The 26,054-nt window shown below is 39.8% G+C and overlaps 1 protein-coding gene across 2 annotated transcripts in view; it reads right to left on the bottom strand.

Moving 5' to 3' along the window:
- Window positions 1-26,054, bottom strand: part of lrba (LPS-responsive vesicle trafficking, beach and anchor containing) — a 295,746-nt gene that overhangs the window by 66,874 nt on the left and 202,818 nt on the right. For both annotated transcript variants that reach the window (XM_072669753.1, XM_072669751.1), the window contains 2 exons: window positions 1,963-2,080; window positions 1,459-1,561 (listed from right to left, as the gene is read on the bottom strand). In XM_072669753.1, coding sequence (XP_072525854.1) covers window positions 1,459-1,561; window positions 1,963-2,080 — 221 coding nt within the window. The remainder of the gene's footprint in view (window positions 1-1,458; window positions 1,562-1,962; window positions 2,081-26,054) is intronic.

Raw genomic sequence — 26,054 nt, forward strand, 5'->3', positions numbered from 1 at the left:
AGAAAAACAAATGATCCTGCACCCCATTAAAACACAGCTAAATTATAGAATTCATCACTGCCACGCCGCGTGAGTGCACTCATTACAGCCCTCTGAAATCACACCTAGACCACTCTGGCAAACAGAACGCTGCCAAAGGAATCAGGAATGTTCAGGAACTTTTAGGGAGATGGTGGGAAAACGTTGTTTGGTGGGGTGATTAAAATATACAGATATCCAAATTCTTTTAATCAGGTGCTCAAACACAGCATGTGCAGTCTGGAATGAAATAAAATCAAAAGGGGTCTGTCAATTAAAAAATGTGGCAAATAAAATAAAAAAACATTAATTGATGTTAAATAAGAAAAAACTGTGATTAGCTAAATACTGTGTTAATTTAAAAAAGAATGGATAAAGGTTAAAATAAAATAACATATGGGAAGTGTGTGTGTGTGTGTGTGTGTGTGTGTGTGTGTGTATGCATATGTGTTTCCTGTGATGCCTGCAGGCACTGTAGGTCCTCTATTTATTTCTCAGTCAAGGAGATAAATAAATGATGTGAATTATGTTTGTGTGAAGGCAATTAGGCTGAGCTACACCAACATCCCCCTCTTTACACACTCACATACGCACACACACACTTCTCACATACCCATACACACTCTTCTTCCCACTTATTCACACACTTTTTCCTGAAAGCGTAAAAATAACAGACCACCCATCACCTACAATATTAAACACAGCTTGTACTGTACAGTACCAATGCCAGACAGGGTTACAGACAACTCTAGTATGCTCAGTGTATATCACAATATCTACATTTAGAGTGTTATTAATATTCAACCCTAATGAGAGACTGTAGCTCCACCTCAGTGTATATCACAATACCTACATTTAGAGTGTTATTAATATTCACCCCTAATGAGAGACTGTAGCTCCACCTCAGTGTATATCACAATACCTACATTTAGAGTGTTATTAATATTCACCCCTAATGAGAGACTGTAGCTCCACCTCAGTGTATATCACAATACCTACATTTAGAGTGTTATTAATATTCACCCTAATGAGAAACTGTAACTCCACCTCAGTTTATATCACAATACCTACATTTAGAGTGTTATTAATATTCACCCTAATGAGAAACTGTAACTCCACCTCAGTTTATATCACAATACCTACATTTAGAGTGTTATTAATATTCAACCCTAATGAGAAACTGTAACTCCACCTCAGTTTATATCACAATACCTAAATTTAGAGTGTTATTAATATTCACCCTAATGAGAAACTGTAGCTCCACCTCAGTGTATATCACAATACCTACATTTAGAGTGGTATTAATATTCAACTAGCAGTGATGTTTGTTGCTACAGAATGTTGGGTTGAGTTGAAGACTGGAAAGAAAGATTTCTATTTGTTCGAGTTTCCAGTCTGGTTCGAGTGTAGAATGTGTTTGTGAATGCGTGTTTGTAAGACCTGGTCTGTGGAAGGCCGTAGTTAGTGCCCACTCCAACTCTGGGCAGGCAGTGCACCACCTTCTTAACCATCGCTGCGTCCGCAAAGTTAAACATCACAGCAGCTACAAAAACAGAACACGACCATTTAAAGATTATTTACACAGATTTCTAGTTTCAAACTTACTCTGTACTTTTCTCTAAACTGCTGATCTTACTTATCATCACTGTCATGCAAAAACCTGTATCTTCAAAGTGGCACCTTTACAGGAAAATGTGCGTTTCTATTGCTCCATTTTGTCGTGAAAAAAACCTAAAGCTTAAACTTAGATGGTCAACTTTTTCCTGCTATCCTTGTATTTTGTTAGGTTGGAGCAAAAATATGGGCCATCTGTGGGTCCCAAAGGATCGGTTTGCTTTGACAGAAAAAAGGCAAAAATGCAAAACCAATCAGTATGTCTGACATCACAAATATGTTAAAAGTAGAAAATACTGCATTTGATTCCTAAGTGGAGAATGTTCTTACTCCTATTGGCCATGAAGATCTCCAGCGCTGTGTTCTGCAGGAGATAACGACGAGAGAAAATTGCCCGGATCTCCGTGAACAACCATTTACCATGTAAACCCTCCGTATACGCCAGAATCTGCAAAAGAAAAAATACATTTACAGTGACATGAGTGAGTAAACAGAAGAGAGAAGGAGGAGAAGAGAGCAGAGGAGAGAGGAGAAGAGAAGAGATGATAAGGAGTGGAGAGACGAGAGGATTGGAGAAGAGGAGAGAAGAGAGAAGGAAAGAGTAAAAAAAAAGAGATGAGAAGAAAAGAAGAGAAGACATTTACATTTACGGCATTTAGCAGACGCTCTTATCCAGAGCGACTTACAAAAGTGCTTTGCTATTTACCCAAGAAAAACCTCAGCTAGTTTGAATAGATTAATAATTCAAAGATACCCTCTAAGCTTAGACACTACTAAACACAAGTCAATAAGGACACAACAGTACTCTACTCTTCACCCAAGTACTCTCGGGAGAGGTGGGTCGTCAGTCTGCGTATTAAAGACAGCGAGTGACTCTGCCATTCAGACACCCAGGAGAACTTTGTTCCACCACTTCAGTGCCAGTACAGAAAAAAGTCTGGAAGCTTGTCTTCCGTAAATTTTGAGGGATGGCCGGTCAAAACTTGAAGCTCGAAGAGCTCTTGGTGCAAATCGGCTTTTGACCATTTCCATTGAAGAAGAGGAGGAGAAAAGAGAAAAGAAGAGAGAAGAAAAGAGAGGAGAGGAGAGAAGAGATAATAAGAGAAGAAGAGAGAAGAGAAGCGAAAAGAGAAGCGAGAAGAGAAGCGAGAAGAGAGTAGAAAAAAGGGAGAGAGAGAGAGAGAGAGACAGAGAGAGAGAGACAGAGAGAAGAGAGATGAGAAGAAAGAGAAGAAAGTAGAAAAACAGAAAAGAAGGGAGGAACTAAGAAGAGAAGAGAAGATAGGAGAATAGAGGAGAAGAGAAGAAATGAGAAGAGAAGAAAATAATTGAGAAGAAAAAAGAAAAGAATAAAAGAGATGAGAGAAGAGAAGAAAAGAAAAGAGAAGAGAAGAAAAGAGAAGAGAAGAGAAGAAAAGAGAAGAGAGAAGAGAAGAAAAGAAAAGAGAAGAGAAGAGAAGAAAAGAGAAGAGAGAAGAGAAGAAAAGAAAAGAGAAGAGAAGAGAAGAAAAGAGAAGAGAGAAGAGAAGAAAAGAGAAGAGAGAAGAGAAGAAAAAGGAAAAGAAGAAATGAGAAGAAAAGAGAAGAGAGAAGAGAAGAAAAGAAAAGAGAAGAGAAGAAAAGAGAAGAGAAGAAAAGAGAAGAGAGAAGAGAAGAAAAGAAAAGAGAAGAGAAGAAAAGAAAAGAGAAGAGAAGAAAAGAGAAGAGAAGAAAAGAGAAGAGAGAAGAGAAGAAAAAGGAAAAGAAGAAATGAGAAGAAAAGAGAATAAGAGAGAAGAAAAGAGAAGAGAGAAGAGGATAAAGAGAGAGTGTGTAAAGGGAAAGACAGCGCTGTAGGAGGAGTGCAGTGCTGGTGCAGAAGGTGTCTGTGCTTCATTTATCATGGTGCTGAGTGGTTCGGGGGCAGCAGGATGAATGTGCAGTATTGATCAGTGCTCATGAAGAAGAGATTCTTTAAAGAGCAAAATGAGCCCCATTCACACGCTGTACAGGAGGGGACACCTCACTAAAAGGTGATCAGTAGCGCACACTGCAGCTAATCAATCAACTTTTAACCTCCCGATCAATAGAGGACAGACAGCTGGGTTTCATCATCACACACTCTCACACTTCATACACCACCCCAGCCAGCCTGGCACTTCACCAGCGTAGAACCACTTCATCCTCATTTTCACATGTTGAGAACTAGTCACTACAAAGAAATGTAGATCTTTTAGTCAAAGTTTAACAACTTATAATATTCTAAAGTGCACACTCAAATGAATTATAACACTTTACATTAATACAAGATGAATTAAAAGGTAAGTAGGCAAGACTTGATAACTTTTGTATTTAGCAACTTTATAGCTTTATAAAGTTTATAGCAACTTTGGTTATGTCTGTTAATGGTTAAATAACTGGTACATAACTATACATTCAAATGAATAATGGAGATTTCCATCAAGTAAACTTCTTATCAAAACACAGATCGGCCATAACATTAGTACCACCTGCCTAATATTAAGTAGGTCTACCTTGTGCCGCAATTTTATGGCTGATCGGTGCACATCAGACAAATGTTAGGATATCCGGCCAATATTTGCTGATGTATTTTTTTCAACTCCAGAAGTTCAATGTTCAGGATTTTGAACATCTCTGAAATAATGGATGAAACCTTTCTAACAGAGATTGAGATTTGAGACTTATTTTTATTGAAATAAAAAAGTGGAGTACATTTACTAATGCACTAATGGCCAGCAAAGATTCGCTTTAAAAGGTAAGGTTGTCTTGAAGGCCTCAGGACTTCTCATGTTGGACAGTGCAAATGTTATCCCTCATTAACACTCATATTGTTTTGAGAGAATCCCTGATTGTAGCTCCTCTCATTCCACCAGCAGTAAACTAACGTAAGTAGGGGCAATGTCGGGGTGCTACTATGACAAGAATCCACAAGCTGTATGATTGAAAGCGAAAGCAAGAGCAAGAGACTACAACTAAGGAGTAGCTGAACCACTGGCTGTTCATAGTGTGTGGGATACAGTCACTGGGTGAAGCATGCAGCCACTGTTGCTTTCACTGAAACAAAATACTGGGAATAATCATGATTACCTACATACTTACAAACAATCACGATTAAGTGTGTCAAATAATGCAAATGACTGCAATTAACTACATACTACTCACTATAAATAATGCAATTAATCGCAATCTAGTATTTATCAGTGTAAATTGCTCTGAATCTACAGTGCTTTGACTACACAGCCAGACAACTTCCTAACACATGCTGATGTATATAGTGAAAAACGATTCTTAATAACAATCAAATATAACAATACCAATGACATGTAAATAATATGCAGACATCCTATGAACCATACTAGGAATTAATCTTCGACAATGGTTCCATTTAGTTTCTCAGTTTGCGTACGTTTAGGCAGTGAGTGAGCTGATCCCGGATGTTTTATTCATGTGGAACTGATGTACAGAGCGGTGCGTGCCTCTCTGTGTTCTGCTAGTCTGTTATTATAGGAGAATAACCCGAGTGCTGGAGAGGTTAAGTAACACGCTGTCAGCTGGTACAACATAAAAGAGAGAGCGAGAGCGAGAGAGAGAGCGCGAGCAAGCGAGGCTGTAAAGAAGCAGTGCTTTGGAGATCTCTCAGAGGAGCAGGACTGGTTGTCAGAGAGACATGTCGGGATGCCGGATGCCTGTCAGGTGGTGTGACACTGGTGCTGCGTGTGTAATTCAGACGCGAGTTAATCCTATCTTTAGCCTCCGCGCCTTTTGTTTCTTCGTTTTCCTGTCTGGGGGCGTCCGAGCCTAATTACTGCGCGGACAGGAGAGAGAGAGAGAGAGAGAGAGAGACAGAGAGAGCAGTCCAGGGGGAGTTCAGAGTGGAGTTAATCAGAAATATTCAAATGTTAGCATGTATGGCTAGCATTGGTGCTTCAGGCTAGCAGTAGCACTAGCAGAGCTCATTAGAGAGTGGAGGTGGTAAAGGACAGCAGCTGTGGCTCGGTGCGCTCTGAGGGCTGTTGTCTGACCTGCACTCGCTCTTCACAGTCTCCAGAGTTCAATTAAATGTGGATTAAGACCGTGCTGCCATCGCTGTATCAGACAGAGCAGCACCAAAACCACCGCAGCCTTGCCCATATTCACTGCGCTCACACACTGCTGAACTCTGTTTGCATTTGTTCAATTAACTCAATAATCCGAATCTGGAATTAGACTGTAATCAGACGAAAATGATGAACACGTGATGAATTATGTAACTGCTACGTAACTGCTCCTCATAAAAACAGCATAAATAGAAGTGGCTAAACTGCTGTAGGATGAATGGGAGGGGCTAAAATGCTATAGGCCGAATGGGAAGGGCAAAATTACTATTGGTTGAACTAAAGAGGCAAACCTACTATAGGCTTAAATGGGAGAAGCTAAATGAATGGGAGGAGTTCAAATGCTATAGGCTGAATGGGATAAGCTAAATCTGCTATAGGTTGGATGGGATGGGTTAAACTGTTATAGGCTCAATGGGAGGGGTTAAATGCTACAGGTTGAATGGGAGAGGCTAAAACTGCTATAGGCTGCATGGGAGGGGCTAAAGTGCTATTACGGGAATAAACCGATATAGGCTGAAGGGGTGGGGCTAAACTGTTGTACACCGAATGGGTGGAATTAATTGCACTAGGCTAAATGGGAAGTAAACTTTGGTAGACTGAATAGAGGTAGTTACTGCTTTGGGCCAAATGGGCGGGGCTAAACTGCCCTATGATCCCTTTAGAAAGCTCAGAACAGAGCTAATACAACAACTATACAGCAAATACGAATGAGTAACATTCACCAAAGCTCCGTTTCTATCTGCTGCAGCTCTGGGCTGAGAATAACACATGTACGAACTGAGCCCTCAACTGAACTTGGACATTTCAGCTCAACCCAGAACCATCAATTCAGCAAAGCAATTTAGCAGCCAAAGGAAGAGCTGACCTACGACCTTCAGTCCATTCTGTCTCTATAACAGCACAGTGGCTGAGAGCTGCACGCTGTCGTGCTGGATTGATTATACAGTGTCCAGACAGGACAGGCTGGAGATGGATATGACAGTGCACGAGATGTAAGTATGTGATATTCTCAGTGCATGATGGTACCAATGAATAGAATATTACATTAATAGGAAAACAGCATAATACCGCCAGCACTCAGGGATACCTTTCCCGTTAATGTCCAGGGCTTTATGTCCTTTACGCATGCAGTTGCCAAATGTTCTTTTACTGGGATGCACACTTTCAAATTGACCACTTTAGTCACGTTACACAGGACGTGCCGTTTTCAGTATTAACATCCAACTGCTCCTTCATTTCTGAATTGTGTCCAAAATACATCGCCAATTTTTTTCAATCGTAAAGCCAAAATTTCACTGGCAAAACAAAAAGCCTCTGTGCTATGGCGTATGACTGCAAATGTGGCTTGGCCAATCAGAGTTTACAACTGTTTTAAATTACAAGGTAAGATATAGGTATGTTTTACATATTTTAAAGGCCTCAAATGTGGAACAGTCAATCAGATTTCAGATGTGGTCCCATTTATTTTATATTAAATATGAAAATGCAGGCAAATTGTATTTTGAAGGACTTAAAATAGATTTAATATAGAACATAATATTGTAGATATGTAAGCACACTGTATTTAACATGGGCAAGCACTACAATTTGTTTTTAAATAAAAAAAGCATATGCATAAGTGCATTGAATATTTCTGAATGTTAAATAGAATTAATAGAAAAAAGGTAGTATTTTAATAGTTTTGAAAATAGCTCAGCCAACCAGATTTTAAATTTAATCGTATGTATACATTTATTGCATAAAGACTTGCTCAGTCAATCAGATTTCTGATGTATGTATTTTGAAATGACAATGCACACTTATATCTATATATCTATCTATATAATATATCATATATATATAATTTTTATACTCATTTTATATATAACATTTATATATAATGTATGTATACTTTCTTTTTTTTTTTTTTTTTTGCTCTTACCCTCAAGATTTAAACTGAAACTACTTGTTTTATATTCATACAATGATGAGTGGCGCTATCTGACCTCAACTGCATTTTTGAGAGTTCAAGGAGGGACCGCACAAGAAACAAGCCAACAAGACAAAGGCATGAATCCTGAGTGTGTGCGTGTGAGTGTGTGTGTGCGTGTCATTGGGAAGCGCTCAGCCTGTTTGGGGTTCAGAGGCAGCGGCTCATTTCTGAGTGCTGTCATTTGTCTCTGTCAAGAACAGAAATGAGTCTGAGATGAAGAAGGACACATCACACACACACACACACACACACACACACACACACACACACACACACACACAAGCACACACACACTCTCGTGTCCCCTTGCCAGAGGACCCACTCGGCGCAAAACAGCATCCTCCAAGTGGCACACACACTCCAGGGAGCGTGGCTGTGGAGCATGTGCTCCGTCTCTGACAGAGCTGAATGGAATTTAATTGAAAATGCGGCCTGAAAGAAAGGAGGGGGAGAAAGAGAGAGAGAGAGAGGGAGTGAGAGGGCTATCTACCCCTCTCTCTGTAAGATAAATGAAAGAGGAAAGAGTGTGTGTGTCGCTGCGGCGTGAACGCTCGTGTTTAGGCAGCGATAAGAAAGCTCGCAGTGAGAAAAAGGAAACAGATGCCAGTTTGCAAACGCAAACCCTACAGCCGCTTATAAAGCCTTCATAACCCCGATACGAGTTTAAAGCCACAAATGCAACTGAACAGATAAGACATGTGTGGCATCTGACGATTAAGGTAGGTTGTCATGCGCTGGGTTCTTACTCAATTTTTTTAATTCCACCTTAACTGCCTCAGGTACCATAAAGTAACTGCTGCACCATTTAAGGTGCAATGGCTGCCTACCGCTCCAGGCAGGTGTGCACACTGTTACTGTGTATGTTTGATCACTAGTGTGTATTTGTGTGTTCACTGCACAGATGGGTTAAAAGCAGGGGCACTGTCTCTATTCAATCTGTCGCTGATGTGCCACTGCCACGCTCAGACGAAAGCACCGGGTCCCCCAGAGAGCGCCATCTACCCATCCGGAGAGAGCATGGTCAATTGTGCTCTCTTGGACTCCAGCCACTGATGGCAAATCTAGAACCATCTCTAAAGAACAAGAGACTTTCAGTCATAGAGAAGAATCATTAGCCCAGGCAAAGAACCATTTAAACGTTTAAATTTGTGTTGCGCCGATACAATACTGTCTCAATATCGCTGCCAATAATGACACTTACAGACAGTATCAGGGAGTGCACCAGGTACCAGGATCTCTAGAGAAATATCAAGTAGTAAGGTTATGGAGTTATAATGGCGGTATTAGTAATTATAATAGCAGATATTTGAAGTTTATGTATTGAGGGTAGTGAAAAGGTGGTATTGGGTGCATCCCTAATTCAAATGGTTTACTTAAGGTCAAATCAATTTGCATACCTAATGTTAAAAATATGTATTATTGTAAACTGTGGATCAATCAATGTCATGACATCTTCATCAAGTAAACCTTTTTACACTCAGAACACAGTTCTAAGTGTAAAAACAGTGTCAGAAACCACATGAACAATTTATTAGATATGAATTCCACACGGTTTAAGGTGAATGTCTGTTGGTGCAAAGCAATACTTAATACCCAAATATTGTCCCTGCAACCCAAATGTCAAGTTCCCTTCCACTTTAAAATGCCTCAGGTGCCACATTGTAACTGCTGCACCATTAAAATGAATAGTTTGATGAAATATTTAATGAACATGATTTATTACTTACCCCACATGCAGTCAATCAGCTAAGACAGGCTTTATATATGTCCTACTTTAGTTTACAACAGGAGATGCTAGGCTAATGTTGCTAACAAACACTGGCCTTCAACCGTCACCATTCTAATCTCAAAATCTTGTACTATAAGTAAACATTTATATATAATACATGCAATATATATATATATATATATATATATATATATATATATATATATATATATATATATATATAGTACAACAGCATGGTTAGACCTCCTAAAGCTCCTCATTTAAGCTAAAAAGAAAATTAGATTTTTGTGCAAACTATAGCTTTAATATAACCAATGACACTCCAATGAGAGAGAAAGAGATAGATGAAAGGGAAAAAGCCCATCTAGTGGTTGGTATGGTGGTGTGTGTGAGTGTGTGCGTGTGTGTGTGTGTGTGGAGTAAAATGAAGTGATTGAAGTTTAATTTGTATGCTGTTATTAAGCTCTTCCGCCTGGGCAGCTGAGTTAAAGGATAACGGATGGGGTATTTATTATTAGCTTTTGGTCAGATGAAGTGGCGTGGGCGATAAGGTGATGAAATTAATGAGCAGGAGGAAGAGCGGTGATCCATCAACATCACGCAAACACACGCATACGCACACACTCGCAGCAATTGCCAAGGCACTGTGATATTGGAAAAGTTGATAGAATTCATAGGAATAAAATGGACGAGTTATCAGAGAAGCACTGCTGCGCACACACACACACATGCTCATTCTCTCTCCCTCTCTCCCTCCCTCACACACACACACACACACACACACACACACACACACACACACACGGTCAGAGCAAATCTTAGTTTAAGACAACACAATTTAAGACAAAATTAAAATAATAAAACAAACTATAAAATAAAATCCTTGATGAACAAACAGACGCAGTGCAATAAAACCTTGTTACACTAACTTGCATTAAAACGAGTGGGGAACTGAGGACCGGGTGCTCAGGGTCACAGATGCTGCTTGAATTTAGCATGAAAAACACAAAACTGTAAGAATCTGTCCCTCCAGGACCAGAATTACCCAAACCAGCACTGAAAGATAAGGAGTCAGTTTCATTTAACTCAGCGGTACTATTCAATGCCACTATGTGCAGGGCAGTATTTCCTACTCAAAGTTATGGTAGCTGTGATTAGCACGCCACTCTCTCTGTACCGCTGCAATATGTTTACACATGACTTCTTTTGAAGTACATTAGGGGCCTTTGCTCAGTGCCTGCTCCTGAGCCAAAATTCACTGGCAAAAAGCAAAAACAAATGAAAGTAAAAGCATTAAGATATTTAGAGACACCTAGCTGTTTACGTAAACTGCCTGTTCCACATTAAAATCTTGATTAAGCAGCAGAACAATCTCACCTTAATCTATATCTGTGTTTAATCTGATGGTCTGAGCAGTTAGAAGCCAGTGGAAAAAATATATTACTGTAAATTACATTTAATACTGGATATTAAAGTATATTAATGTGCTCTGAAATGTTTCTCAAGAATGTAGAGTTCTCCTCAACTGCAGCTGCTGCGTTCACCAATATGCTTAGTGTATGCACATAAAGACTGGCCTGTGAGACCAAACATGCTTGAGAACATTCGACAACAGATCATTAAATGCTTTTCACCTTCCTAACAGGACATTTATCATTAGGTTCATCCATGAAATCTTTTTTTTTCTTCAATCATTAACAGCAACAGGGTCCATTTGTCTCAGGATCCTCTGAAATAGAAACTCAAAAAGAAAGTGAAATATAACTGATGCCACTGCTTTAAACACTACTACACACAACACTGACATCCCATAGCCGGGGCATCAAGAAGCTAACACAACAATGAGAGGGAAACTCTTAGAAGGTGTGTGTGTTTATGACCGTAAGACACGACGGCATGTATACTGTCATACAGTTCAACTACAAGAATGACATAAATCCCTCATCACTTCACTCTAAAGCAGTCCCACACACCAAAACCCAATCACTGTGCCACACAACATCCACACACCTAAACATACACTCTGACTCTCCACAACATGTCATTCCCCATCACCAAATGAGTTCATCACGCTAATGAGGGGGTGGGGAAAACCTGCCTGGCTAACGATGTTTTAGCCCAGCCAATCACAGCGTTTGTCAAGGCAGACCTGGTCTATCCCCCGCCAGCTCTCTGGAGCCAATTAGGCCGGATTTGTTGTTCCGTCTGAGTGATAGCAGAACACGCAACAAAAAAAAAGAGAGAGAGAAAGAGGGCGAGAGAGAGAGAGAGAGAGAGAGAGGGGGGAACGGTCACATTCAGTGCTCAGGGCTTGTCTATGGGCTGAGGGTTTAAGGGTTTAAAGCTGAAGGATTATAAAAACACTCTCAGCGTGAGAGGACGGTGCCCTGACAGAGAGAGTCAGAAACCACGGGACTGAAAAAGCACATGATACGCTTTCATCTGAAAACATGATCTAACCCTTACACTTTAGAGTTTAAAGCCCCTAAAAGCTCCCTCATAGAAAGCTCTTACACCCTATAGCTGTGAATACACTTCCTGATGCCTGAGACACTGTTTTACCACAGCACTGAGAAGGTTTCAAACATTCCAAACATGTATTTTAAATTGTATATCATGGGAGTAAATAAAAAAGAAAATAGAAAAGTAAATAAAAGCACTGAATGTAATGCAGATATGATGTCACCTGGTCCCTGTCACCATCATTATACACATTTTTTATATAATACTTAAAAATGTGTTTATACATATAACAAGAGTTATCTGCTTAGAACATATGTAAAAGGTTCTAAACAGAACCATCTATGAAAGAGGTTCCATTAATTAATTAACTAAATGGTTCTTTGGTTTGTCATAATTCTGTATAAAACAACTGACTTCACTAAATAACTCTTGGAAAACTATTTTTATAAATACTGTAAAGACTGTATTTTTAAAATGTGTATATATATATATATATATATATATATATATATATATATATATATATATATATATATAAATCTACAATAAATAATCCACCTGGTCCACATGGAACTGGATGATGCATGAGCATTAACGGAGCCAGTGGGGCTAGGTACAGCCTTAGTCACCAGGGAGGTCAGTGTGGTTATACAGTTATGAAGTTGGTTAAGTCATAGTTCTATGAAGTGGCTCTGGGTATGCCAGACCTCTCCGTTGAGCCTTCAAAACACTGACGAAGGGAGGTGCCCTATGTGTAACCCTGATTATTAGGTGCAGGCTTTTTTCCCCCAGCTCATCCTACCATTGTATGGATTGAAAATGCAGAATCTGCACTTTTCACAATTTTTCTACTTCAGGAGAAAGAGGTAAGTAATGTAAGAGGAGGCGTATAATGTATAATATATATAATATATTACATATTCCCAATTTGATGCACTCCTTAGTAATAAAACATTAGTGATGTCATTGTTACAGCAACCACAGCAAAAAAGACAATAATACAACGCAGCACAATGAACTAAGCAGTGATTACTGTTTTGTGGGTTGGATAATAATAAATCTTGGGCATGGTTTCCCCTCTGACACCAATGCATCCATCAGCCTTTCTAGTTTTGCGCTGGGCTATGAGACTAATGTAGCTAAAAACGAATGGAAGCCTATCCCCCGCCAATTAAAAATAGTGCTGACTGCATGCCTAAATCTTCACACACTTGCCTGAAACTGTGTGGACTTAAATAACCGCCAGCAGTCTTCCTTGTGTAGTTCATGACACTATTCAACAGTTAAAAGGAGCAGCAGCAGTCATCTTCAAGCTGGAGTGTTATTCAACGTTTTGTGCAGTTTGTAAATGAGGAAAAGGACAAATTCTGTTCTATTGACTAAAGCCTTCGCTATTAGAGTGAATAAGTCTGGAAGATCTGCTGCATATGGACTGAAATAAAATCCAGCAGCGGGTGAAGTGTGTGCTTTAAACACGCTCTGACTATCAGGACTCCACTGCCCAGCACTTTCTGGAGGCATTTAGCTTGAACTCAGTCTGACAGGATTAAAACCCTTTTGTTCCTCATCACTGCGCTGGCCAACAGGTTAGCCTTTTCACTCTCTCCTTTTCTGCAGACAGCTTAGCCTTTCAAAAGGTGAATAAAAGAAAGGACGAGTGAGAGATGGAGAGAATCAGAGAATCGGGGAGAAAGAGAGAGAGAGAGAGAGAGTTGTGGATTTAGAGCGGTAGCAGGGAGCTGTGGGGGTTAATTGGAGAAGAACTGAATCCTTTAACACAATGACTCATTAAACATTTGGCCTTTCTGTGGATGCTTCAGGGGGCATTAAAGGCTCTACAGAGACTCAGCAGCAGTGCTTTGGGCAGAAAGCATGAAGCTAACGCTAATGATTTAAACGGTTGAGGCGAACAAGAAAACACAGACAGCCTTTTGGTTTGCTGAAAGCTACAGAAAGCAGACCACCGCATTAAACCATGATACTACAAATACAATAAAACCATAGAATACAACTAAAACTACACACTACTACACGTAACAGAAGATGAATAAACCAGAAACACTGAAAAGTCCTATCAAAACCATGCAACTGAATTTTTATTTTTACTTTTTCTACACATCAGCTGTTTCTTACATCTATCTGTGTAGATATTTTAGAGGTATAGAGTTTGTCTTACCTCAAAATTATTATTATATTTTAAATAGGATGCATGCAGGAGAAATATTAACTATCATAAGAACTCAATTTTCAATAATGATTGAAATAAAATATTATTCTGGATATTAATTTAATTAGAACTTAATTCTGGATTTCTTTTATTAGAACTTTATACTGGATATTTATTTTATTAGACATCCATCTTGAAAATTAACTTTATTAGAACATTATACTGGATATTTATTTTATTAGACATTCATCCTGGGAAATAATTTCATAAGAACTTCCTTCTAATTATTAATGTTACTTAAATATTCTAGAACTTTATTGTGGATATTCATTTAATTAGAATTGTATTAGAATTGAATTTAGTTATTGATGTTTTATTCTACTTTGCTTGCTTATTTTAGAATCATCTATAACTTTATTATTCTGAACTCTTTAACATTTCAAAATGTTTTCAAACTTCAAACTGAGCCATAATTGAAAGAATAACTTGATCGTAATCATTTTATATATATTAGTATATATTATCTAGATGCACCATCAAATAAGAAGTATTTTTAACAGTTTATATGGTAGGGTGTCGTCCATATTATATTTCAGTTTTTACATTATCTGAAATTGTTTATTTCAACACTTTGCTTCGCTTCCTTTTCCCTGTACAGTTTGTCTTATCTTACAAAAACACAAAAATGCTTCTGTCTCTTAAGTGTCAGCACTTGAGTTGATCTGTTGATTTACAAGGGGTATAAGCTGCACTGCAAACAGAACAGTGTTACTAAGTGTGCTTCTGTTCTGAAACAAAGCTGTCCTAAAGCTTCAAACAGGATGCTAAACGCAACACTTTCAAATGAGCAGCTATTACCACCAACCTGCCACAGGTGAGGAAGGGAAGGTGTCATTAGAGAGGTAATTACAGAGAGATAAGAACAGGGATCAGCAGTGATAAAGAGAGAGAGCTACATTCCACCAACTCGTTTCTGCTCTAATAGCTTTAGGCTGGCTGGGAGGATGATGAGGACAAAAGGCACATAAGTGAGGAGAAGAAGAGTGTGAAATTTGTCAGATGTTGGCTACTGTCATTTGGTTAAGATTAAAGGATTAATGTTTACTAATGTTTACTCAACTTTACCTCATGGCACTATTACTGGAACTCATCAGTGCTAGAAAACCAACAACGATTTTATCAGACTCCACCAATTCTGTTTAGAAGTGACCAAACAACCAACCAGAACCAGCCAGCTGCTAACAAAAGTGTCTGGTCAAGGTGCAAGGGATGTAGAAAACTCACAAAATTAAAATCTAGGCACTGAATTATTATCCTGTTTTATTCTGTTAATAATGCTGTACACTCATTCAACCCAAGAAAAGCCCAATACAGCAATATGTATGTACAGGTTGGAATATCTGTCTATAGATTAATGTGTCTACAGATTTATTTTTCTTGGGACTCGAATCAGACAGTAGACTCACATACCATTGCTGTCACTCAAAGACTTTCAATGGAAGTGTAAACGGGGCATTTCTATTGGTCCATTCATTTAAATTTTGACAACTGCCAGATTCAAAATATGCCAGGAAATGAAAATTACAGTTACAAGGTCTTTCCATGACAGCGATGTTCTTCTATAGACTGGCAAACTCTGGCCCTACCCCCCTCTATGGATTCATATATCCATCTAAAACTGAATGGTGCTCCAGTACAATGGCATAGAAGCCCATAGAAAAGGCCATCAAGATAGTGTTTCTAAAACTTACACTAGTCAAAACAGGTCTCTACCGTCCAATGTCACGGGCAAACTATTTTTTGTTTCCCAAAGAATCTGGAAATTGAGGAATTTGTTCATTAATTTTGTATAATCATACGTGTGAGTGTAAACATCCAAATGTTTTTTTTCCCCTAGAACTGTACATTCAAGGTAAAAACCATTCAAGGACCCATCATTTGAAAAGTGCAGGGCATCCCCCATTCAAGTTGAGGAGCCTGGTCTGTACAAGCGTAAATATCTGAGCGGCCAAGACGGCCACTGAGCGGATAGATGTGTCTGTAAAGACTCTGCTGAGGGGCGCTTAGAAAATTGTCCAGACAGCCTCCCCCCTGCAGTCCGCCCTTCATCCAGACCCCACCACATCGATTCTGCAGTAGAACGGTGGACAGGGTGAGGTCCAGCAGCGGTCGCATCGTGTCCACTCGTTGGCCCACTCTTTTGCTCTCCGTTTCGCCCTGCTGTCACTCCGCTCCTTCTGCGGACTGTGACGGGGTACCGAAGGAGCCGAGCCCCCGTAATCCCCCTTTTGTCCTGGTCCTAATTGGATTTGGAACAGGGAGGTGGGGGTAAAAGGGTAAAAATGTGGCGCCCCATTTTCTGGACGCCCAAAGGGGGTAGTGAAGTTTTTTAAGACGTGAAAAGGAATCCTCCAGGGGCTTAAGAGGATTCAGAGGTGACAGAGGCTGCAGCAGAGTGTTTTAGATCAGCTATTTAAGCAGGTAAATAGTATTTACACCCCATCAGCACAGCCAAAGAGAGAGAGAGAGTGAGAGAGAGAGAGAGAGAGAGAGAGAGAGAGAGAAAGAAAGAGAGAGAGAGAGAGAGAACTGTTGGCATGATACTTCCAGCTTTCAGTGATTATAGTTATGTGAACTTTTTTTTTTTATTTCATATAATTTCAATAATAGATCAAGTGAAACATACACAGATATTTTATAAAAGAAAAAATAGATGAAATATATTCAAATGTACTGCTGTAAACTACTGGCTTCAAATATCAGGTTTTTCACTACAGATAATACTCTCGTCTGAATGACAAGACCAAAGCATCTGCATTATGCTACATATCCAGAGCGTCTTCCAGAACTGCTTAGTCGTCCTTTTAGAAAGTATCCAGATACAAACCCAAAGAATATCTGACCTTTTAACAAGTGCAAGTGACAGTAAAGGGACTCCTAAAGGAAGTTTGCGAACAGGAAAAGGAGTAGCGTAGACACTATGCTATGTCTATCATGCGTCCTGAAAAATGCTGGATCAAGCAAAGTTGTATTTGACAAACTAGTTGAAATCTAAGGTTAACAAATAAAGTCGCTGGTACAATAACATATCTAGCTAAAGTTTTAACAGTACGTTACGGATAACATTCCTATAAACCTTTTACTTCCTAACTTTCAGAATAAAGTTTTGTCTACAGGGAAAGGCTCATTATTTGAGGTCTGAGTTTACTTTTGTAAAAAAAGGTATAATATCCAAAGTATCTAAAAGTAACTTGATATGAAATGTTGTAAAACCAAACCCTCCAATAGTTATGCTAAAATGATATGATGACAAAAGTAAGAAAGATTTATTAACCACTATTATTAACCATTATACCCATTATTATTGGGTCTCTTTGACTTGAAAAGCTGAATGGAGAATGCTTCAGCTTGTGTTGATTCAGTTTTATGCATTTACACTGGTAGTAAAGTGGATCACAAGGCTCCTTGATCCACTTGTCACCTCTAAGAGTCTGTCACGGGCGGCCGAACTCAGCAGGTCCCCATGGAGGTGGCATTTCTACCAGACGGGACACATCATTAACTGCAGAAAACTGGGGCACGACAGAGTACAAAAACATGAAGGACACCAGTGGAGGGAAGCTGAATACATAAAAGCGAGCTGCAGGATTAAAATAAAGCATACCAATTGAGCTAGAGCATTGATCAGCTAATCTCTACAAAATACCTGAGGGTGCTTGGAGACAAAATGATCCTCAAAAATGAACTGTTTGAGGACAGCCTTTCTGCACAAGACATGGTAGAAAAACCTAGCGATAGAATGATACACCACAGTCAACCAAAAGGGGCCCTTCCTGCATTTTAGATAAAAAAAAAAAATCCCATTTACTTCCTTGTGAGACAAGTTGGCCACAGTATTCCCATTTTAATGCACAGACCAAACCAAATTCATGGTATAATGCTGATGGTATCTGCGAAGCTGAGGTGTGCATGTAATCACACTCAGACACATCCAGTCTGGCAGCAGCGGCAGCCCCATCCATCAGGCTGAGTGGTACTGGCTGCTGCGCTGGATAAATGATGGAGAGAAGATCAATCAGGCTGAGGGGAGGCCCCCAAACCATCCCCTCCCTGTCTACAGGAAGAGACAGAGTCCTGGTGGCCCTTCTGTCCAGAGGTGTGGCCCTCGCTGATAATGCACAGCTGGGAGCTGCACTTGTACTGAGCTTCATTTGTCATCAGGTGCGCTGTGCACTCAATTTACATCAGGAGGCACAGTTTTGCAAGTTCAGGTCCGCGTGCAATGCGGCCACAACCTGCTACCCGAAAACAGAGGGCGACTGGGAATTAAATACATAAGGCAGCGAAAGAAATCATGCTGATTTCACCTGTCAACAAAGGAACCTCGATAAAGCTAAATAATTCAATTCTGGAAAAGGATTTATACATGAGAGAGCATCTAGCCCTTCAGCTTGATTGGTCATACTTCCTCTGTTGACAACCCAGGACATTACTAGCACGCCTGATACTGATAATGTTTCATTCAAACTAACAGCCTGCATGCTGTGTTTTACCGGGATGCACACATTCACATTAGCCATGCAATTACAGTTAGATAGAACGTGATGTCCTCAGCATTCCTGACCAGCATATTTTCCTGTTCCCTCACTGCTGCCACTGCTGTAATCTCTCTAAAAACTATAAAACAACTGCACTATAATCTCAGTATTTAATTGCGGTAATTCATCAGCTTCTGTTCACACATGAGACTATGACAGGGAGAAAATAAGCTTGGAGCACTAGATTCACCAAAATCAACAGCAATGATGTGAGCATTAAAAAGTCATGTTTTAAAAATGAGAATATATAAGATATGTAGTTATATTATTGTATTTACTCTGAAAATGTGCATTAGGCCTGTGAGAGCCGTTTTACAATATCACCTGTACATAACCCTCTAAAAGTTCCTGCTGTATCAGTAAAGTGCTCCCAGCGTTATCTGCCAAGAAGTAAGTTGTTATTGTGATATTACACTGGTCTTGTTATATAACACTGGTCTTAATATATACTGGTTTATTTTATAGATGATGCCACTGTGGCATCTCAAACAGACCGCTATCATTAACAGCTTACATTGTGTTACAGACTCCCACTGGACTTTGTCCAAAGCTTGCCACACGTATAAAAGTTGCAGATTTTAAAAACCACAAAATCACCTGATCTTTATCAGAGATTCAAAAGGAAAAAAACTATCTGAGAATATGAAGAACCAGCGAGAAGAACCAGGACCAGAGGAACCTGAAAAATCAGGCAATTCTGAGAACTCTCAAATAACGTGGGGACTCAAAAGAAGAGTCTTCTTAGGAGCATGATAAAGAGACCACTGATCCTCTAAAGGAGAACACGTCCTCCTCTGGGCTAAAGGTGAACATAGTGGAGAGGAATTCAATATGGACACATTTTACGAGGAACTCCACCACACGAAGACTAAGCACAAGTAAGGTCCGGACTCTAAGGATCCTATCAGGGCTCGACCACTCCACCACAGGTAGGTTATGACTTGTGTCCCTGGCATTGGCCACTTTATCTAGCAAAGTGCAGAAGCCATCTCACATGTCCCATCTTCATCTGTTTATCCAGATTGATGTGTGTATCCCCATCAATAAAGATAGCACCACGAAAGGACGGCTACAAAAGGACCAGACAATAAATTTAATGAGAGATACAAGCAGGAAGCCTCCAGACGAGCTCGCCTTGACTCTAAAGCTGCTCCGTCACAAATCTCTCTCTCACATACACAGTTCTATCTCTTGCTGAGTAGTATTATCAAGGCCCTCCACAGAAGGCAGAATCAGTGACCTCTTTCAGACTGGATAACTGCATCTTGGCTGTAGATGCAGGTGTAGAATAGCTACATTTCCAGAACAGCTATGATGCAAAATGGTATTATTGTTACATAAACTGAGGCCTGCACTAATTGGCTTGGAGAGTTAAATCACTGGCGTTGGACATATGGGCATTAACAAGACTGTGGTATGATAATGACCGAAGCTTTAGGACAAGACACATTTACATACAGCATGGGGGGAAAACAAAAAGGGGGCGGGATCTGATGTATACCGAGACAGACAGGAGGGAGAGAGGGAGATGGAGAGAGAGAGAGAGAGTGAGAGTAATGATAATGACTGTCTAGGGTAGGGAAATGCTTAATGTTTTCCAGGTGTTGTAATTTCACTGAGAAGACAAAACTAACAGAAGGAAAACAGGAGGGCAGAGAGAGATAGATAGAGCAAGAGAAGTGAACTAAAAGAGAGGGAAGTAAATGAATGAAAGAAAGTGGTATAAAAACAGTATGAAGAAAGTATTGTTGTACTATTTAATATTGTTGACAACGCTCTGACTGTACCGTAATGCCACATTCACATGTAATTTTAGATATGCATGGGAAAATAGAAAAAGAAACGCATGGATATGCACTGTTGGTTTGTTGTTGTCGTGTTTGCGGGTGGAAATCGATGTGAGTGGAAAACTCAAACATTCAAACATGGACAATTATCAAAGGCAGCGGAAAAAAACTATTGGTTGGTGTAGCATGGTGGGTAACATGACCGCTTTTCGTCTTTCAATTCCTAGACCAGGCAAGGACACCGTGCTACAGCAGTAAGGGTATTTGTGCAAGACTCCAAACTCTACTACGTAACAAAATGCAAGCTGCTCAAAAACAGACAAAAACTACATAAAAGCAATAAATAAATAAATAAATAAATAAAATAAAATAAAATGTGAGTTTTAATCAAGCTGGTTGCTGTTGATTGTGCAGCTCTGGATTTCAGCTGACAGACGTTCTCAGTTTCTCTGCATTCTGTTTTAAATCTCCATGACTGACTGAAGTTAAATGTTTACAGACATTTTAACACTTTCCATGCGCTGTTTTTTGCTCTCAGTCGTCACATCATTCTCATTTAAATCAATGCAAAGCCATAATGCATACAAAAACGCCCAGATGGACACTGCATGAGTAAATCAATCAATTAACCAAACCTGGCCAGGCTCTGACCACTAATTTATTTATTTATTTATTTTAAAAAATATATATAATAAACATCATAAAATGTGGTAAATTATTTTGAATAAACATTAACAATTTAAAAACAGTAACTATGTATTTACAATTAGATTTTTCACCAACTTTGAATCAACTTGCACAGAATGTGTTCAGTTGAAAAGGAAATCATAGTCAAAAGTATATAAACGTGTATATTATACACTTTAACTATAAAATAAGTCATTTTTTGTGTATATATTTTTGTATGTATATTTGTATATAAGGCCTACACCCTTGTCAATTAGTAAAGGAAATAGTTCTATACAGACCAATAATGGTTTTCACATAACCCTAATGTGTAGCTGATTTTATATTATATATTATATTTTTATATGTTTTTAGGGCTTGAATCAGCTTAAAATGCTGTGCCACCTAGTAGGACTGTACTGTTGTAGCTAATACAAGCTATACAGGTTGCAAATTACACCAACGGCACTAGCCGCCAAGCTAAAAGGCCTCTACAAGGCCACATGTTCTGGTTAAATTTGTGGTACAAGCTCTGAAATATTAGATTTTGATAACAAGAAAGCAAGCTAATAAAGGACTAAGGACAGAATAATGCCCAAAGTTTTGAGTGGACAGGTCAGTGGAATTGAAAAGAGGGTGAGGGATCAGTTGTCCAGCAGTGATTTATTGATCGCAGCAGGACAGGCTGTGTCGATACAGCAGCCGTGTAGGTGAATGGTGTGTATGTGTGTGTTTGGGGGGTTGTTAAGGGGGTAAATATGAGTGAGTTAGTGTGTGTGTGTGTTTATGTGTGTGTGTGTGTCTGACGGCTGCTCTCTTCAGACTCATTGATAATGACGTACCTGCTGCAGCTGCCGTTAGCCTCTGCACACACACTACTTAAGGCTAAGTGGAAAATCAATAGGCCGCTCAGCCCGGCTGCCACTCTGACTGGCAACCGCAGCCGAAGGTCCTTCACTCCGCAGCTGAGTGGGGAGGGAGTGTGTGTGTGATTGGGCTTTTGACAGCCACCGCTGGATGTTTGTAGGATGGCGCTAACAAGCCTAAAGCAGTCTCCAAGTTACTGTTACTGTACGTCACTCTTCTGCATCACTCTTCCACTGCAAAATTCACACTTCATGTGCTGGCAGTTGGTGTGCAGCGTCTAGCGGAGAGTAGAAGCAATACATGTGTAGATGCAGTGATGTGCATGCAATAAAAAGCAAAATAACCGAATTGTGCTGAAATTTGAGGGTTCATTTTAATCCATAACAGTCTGCTTCAGAGGTCTTAGTAGTAACAGTGCAATAAACTATGTCCCCGCAGTGTGCAGACTGTCCTTTAGCCTGGCTAGCTCTCACTGTGAGTTGTTCATCTCCTTCAAAACAGTGCTCCATTGCAGCCACCATAAGAGAGACTCAAATACTACAGAAGTGACTGACGCACACAACTCTAATCATATTTTTAGACAACATAGTTATGGGAACACAAGATGACCAGTAACATGCTTTACTGGAACTACAAAAATATCCGTGTTACATTTTGTGCCGTGTTAGTCAGTGTCCCGTGCATGTTATTGAGGCTTACACGTCTTCACTGTGAGGGTTCCCTTTACAAATGTTCAGTCAGAAACCTCCAGCAACCCAAACTCGTCACACACTGAGTAAATTCTGATGGACGTTTTGTTTGATTAACAAACAACAGCAACGTTTCCAGCCTGGATTCTGTTCTGCATTACAGACACGCCACTGCAGTGCTGTACGCTGTCCAGACACCCGAAAGAGGGAGAGAGAGAAATCCAGAGCAAATGAGAGCAAGAGAGAGAGAGAGTCTGCTTTGTCTGTGTTTTGTTGGTGTGTGTTTGAAAGGTCGGTAGCGAGAACGTGTCCTCCGGTCTCCGCGTGTCAGCTACTCAGCAAACGTTAGCATGAGCGCAGTGGCTAATGTCTGCTGACGTCTGCGGGCAAATCAGGACCAGTGATGTCATTAACCACAGACAAGACCAATCACGGTGCCAGCAAAATATTCCACACATTCCATTTAGAAAGAAATCACAGATAGGAGTGGAGGGGGGGGGCAGTGGGGAACTGTGGGTTTGGCATTGAGAGGCTCCAAGAGTGCTGAAACACATCAGTGACATTTTCAAATGCAACACATTCAAATGTAGCATTAAAAAAGTTGTGATGTGCTTTCGTGAACTTCTGTGAATTATAGCTTCTACAGTTATATTTGTCTCTTCAGTGTATTTTAAAACAAGTACATTGTGTCAAACTTATGAAATCAATCAGAAATTTACAGATAATTCGTTCAAATCTTTTCTTAACACTGTAATTGTGTCTAACTGAACTGAATCATGGTGAAATTGGTGGTCAAACTGAATCGTAAGATTTCAGGCTGTACTCAACTGTTTCCTTAAGAATTAAGGAAATCATGCTGAAAAGTGAGATTCACGCTGCACTGAAACATTTCCGACACAACTGAACTTAATCAAAAAGTAATAAAAGGGTGAATTTCATTATGTACTGAATAACTTCTGGTAAAAATACACTATATGTCCAAAGGTTTGTGGACATCCCTTCTAATAACTGCATTCAGCTACTTTAAGTTGCACCCACTGCTGGCACAGATGCGCAAACGCACACGCAGTCTAGTCCATGTAGAGAAGAATAGAACTGAATAGAAAACAAACAGAATAGGCCTCTTTGGAGGAGATAAACATGAACCTATTGGCCTCCTGCCTCATGCCAGGTGTGGGATATAGAAGTATAAAGCCCCCTAGCATTAAGCTGTGGAGCAGTGGAACTGTGTTCTCTGGAATGATGGTTGGTGCTCCATCCATTACTAAAGTTGGGATGAGCTAGAAGCTGGGGATGAGGTGAGTGGTGATCATCCAATATCTTGACCTCACTAATGCTTTTCGCTATATGCAATCAAATCCTCACAGCAATGCTCCATAATCTAGTAGAAAGCCTTCTTCCCTGGACAGTAGAGACAGCACCTTTGATTTAGGAAGAAACAATGAAAGAGCAGGTGTCCCAATAATTTTGTCCACAGAGTGTCTCTTGATGTGCACTGTGCTGATCTTAATAACCTGCTGCCAGCACGCTTTCACTGTTATGGCTCTTTTACTCGTATTATATACTGCGTTATTATATATTGATAATATTGTTGCTACTCCTCATCTTTATATGACTATACCCCTAATATTAATAATCAATAATATTCACTCAGAACTCAGAAGCAACTTCCTGCTATCTAGTGCAATACCAACTGCTGCTTTTATGTGAATTTGATACCAAATAGATGCACATATTTAATTATGCAGATAAACATATATATATAGTTCTTACATTTTTATATCTACCTTACCTTATTCAGGCAGGATTCTCAGCACCCCCTTTTTCTTTTGCCTTATACCTATCTATCTATCTATCTATCTGTCTCTCGACCTATCCATCCATCCAGCCATCCATCTCTCTTTCCATCTCTCTCTGAAATGCAACTGAAGTGATTCACTGAGATGTTCTGATGAGCTGGCTGTGAGGGGCTCAGGCTGGCAAATGCAGGAGAGAGAGAGAAAGAGAGAGAGAGAGCGGGCAGGCAGAGGCAGTGGCTCATTTCCACACCAGCTCCTCCTCAAGGCAACACAGCTGGGGCCTCTCTGCCTCTCCACAGTGTGTGTATGTGTGTGTGTGTGTGTGTGTGTGTGTGTGTGTGTGTGTCTGTGTGTGTGTGTGTGTGTGTGTGTGTTCCATCTCAGGTTTCTAGTGCCTGGCTGTAAAAGGCTGCGGGCTAAAAGCATCTCGCTCTCGCTCTTTGAAATACTCAATAATTTCTTTATAAATTTGTTATTCAGACTTTATGCACGTTTTATGAATTCCCAGAGTAGGCAGTCTTCACATGCACTCAAAAAATGATGTGTTAATTAAGAGCACATTTTAAATGCTGATGCTGTTATAAAAGATTGTGTGTCATACTGTGTTAAATATGCGCCAAAATGAGGAAGGAAGTTCAACACATCATGTGTTATGTCACTGACCAATCACTCTGCAGACTGCTGGTTTTTGTCTTTGGCAAGCCATCAACTTGTCTTCTCATCTGAAATTCTGCCTTTCAGTTTTGTTTTTTTTTTGTTGTTTTTTTTATGAGTGAGGTCTGGAGGAATGTTGTGTAAATAATTTAAATTATTTTATTATCTTCTCATCCTCTTTTCTCTGAGAATCTCCAAAAGATTGCTGTGGAACAATAAAAACAACCGTGCAGGTAGGATAATTAATGGTAGTTATTAAAGGTAGTTATTCTTTCACATGCTGATGTCTCGTGGCCGAGTCAGCTAACCCTAGCAACACCAAGAAGAAGGAATTGTGTAGTTAGCTGTAGCTATAGACGTCACTCTTCTCTTATTCAATATGGAGAGTTGGCACTACTTAGCAGGTGAAAAGACAGTCCTACTGTTGAAAGAACTTCTCAGAGTGTGTAAAAATTCTTCATGACATGATTCATGACTGCATACAAATCCAGGATACAAACCTCAAAGAATTTTGACTTTCAACAAATTGATTTCTGGCTAAATTCATTGATTTATCTTTTTATCCTGTTCCTGTGGACCCAAAGCCTACCCAGAAGTCACTGGGCTGAAGGCAGGATATCCTTTTGGATAGGACACTCATTCGTTCATACCTAGAGGGCAATTTTGCATAGGAAATTTACCTACTGTGTGTTTTTGGAAGGTTAGAGGAACCCAGAGTATCAATAGGAAACCCACATGGACACATGGAGAACACACCAAACTCCTCACCCAGAGAGAACGGAGCAAACCCTCAACCGCAGGGCCCTGAAACTGTGCAGCACACACACTGCCTGCTGCTCTACATAAATATTAAAATACTATAAAATCTTGTCATGCATGTACATGTATTGAGTTGGAGTGGTGTTTGAACTTCTTGTGGCTTATTTAGGCTACA

The sequence above is a fragment of the Salminus brasiliensis genome, chromosome 24, assembly GCF_030463535.1.
Source record: "Salminus brasiliensis chromosome 24, fSalBra1.hap2, whole genome shotgun sequence".
Lineage (NCBI taxonomy): Eukaryota > Metazoa > Chordata > Actinopteri > Characiformes > Bryconidae > Salminus > Salminus brasiliensis.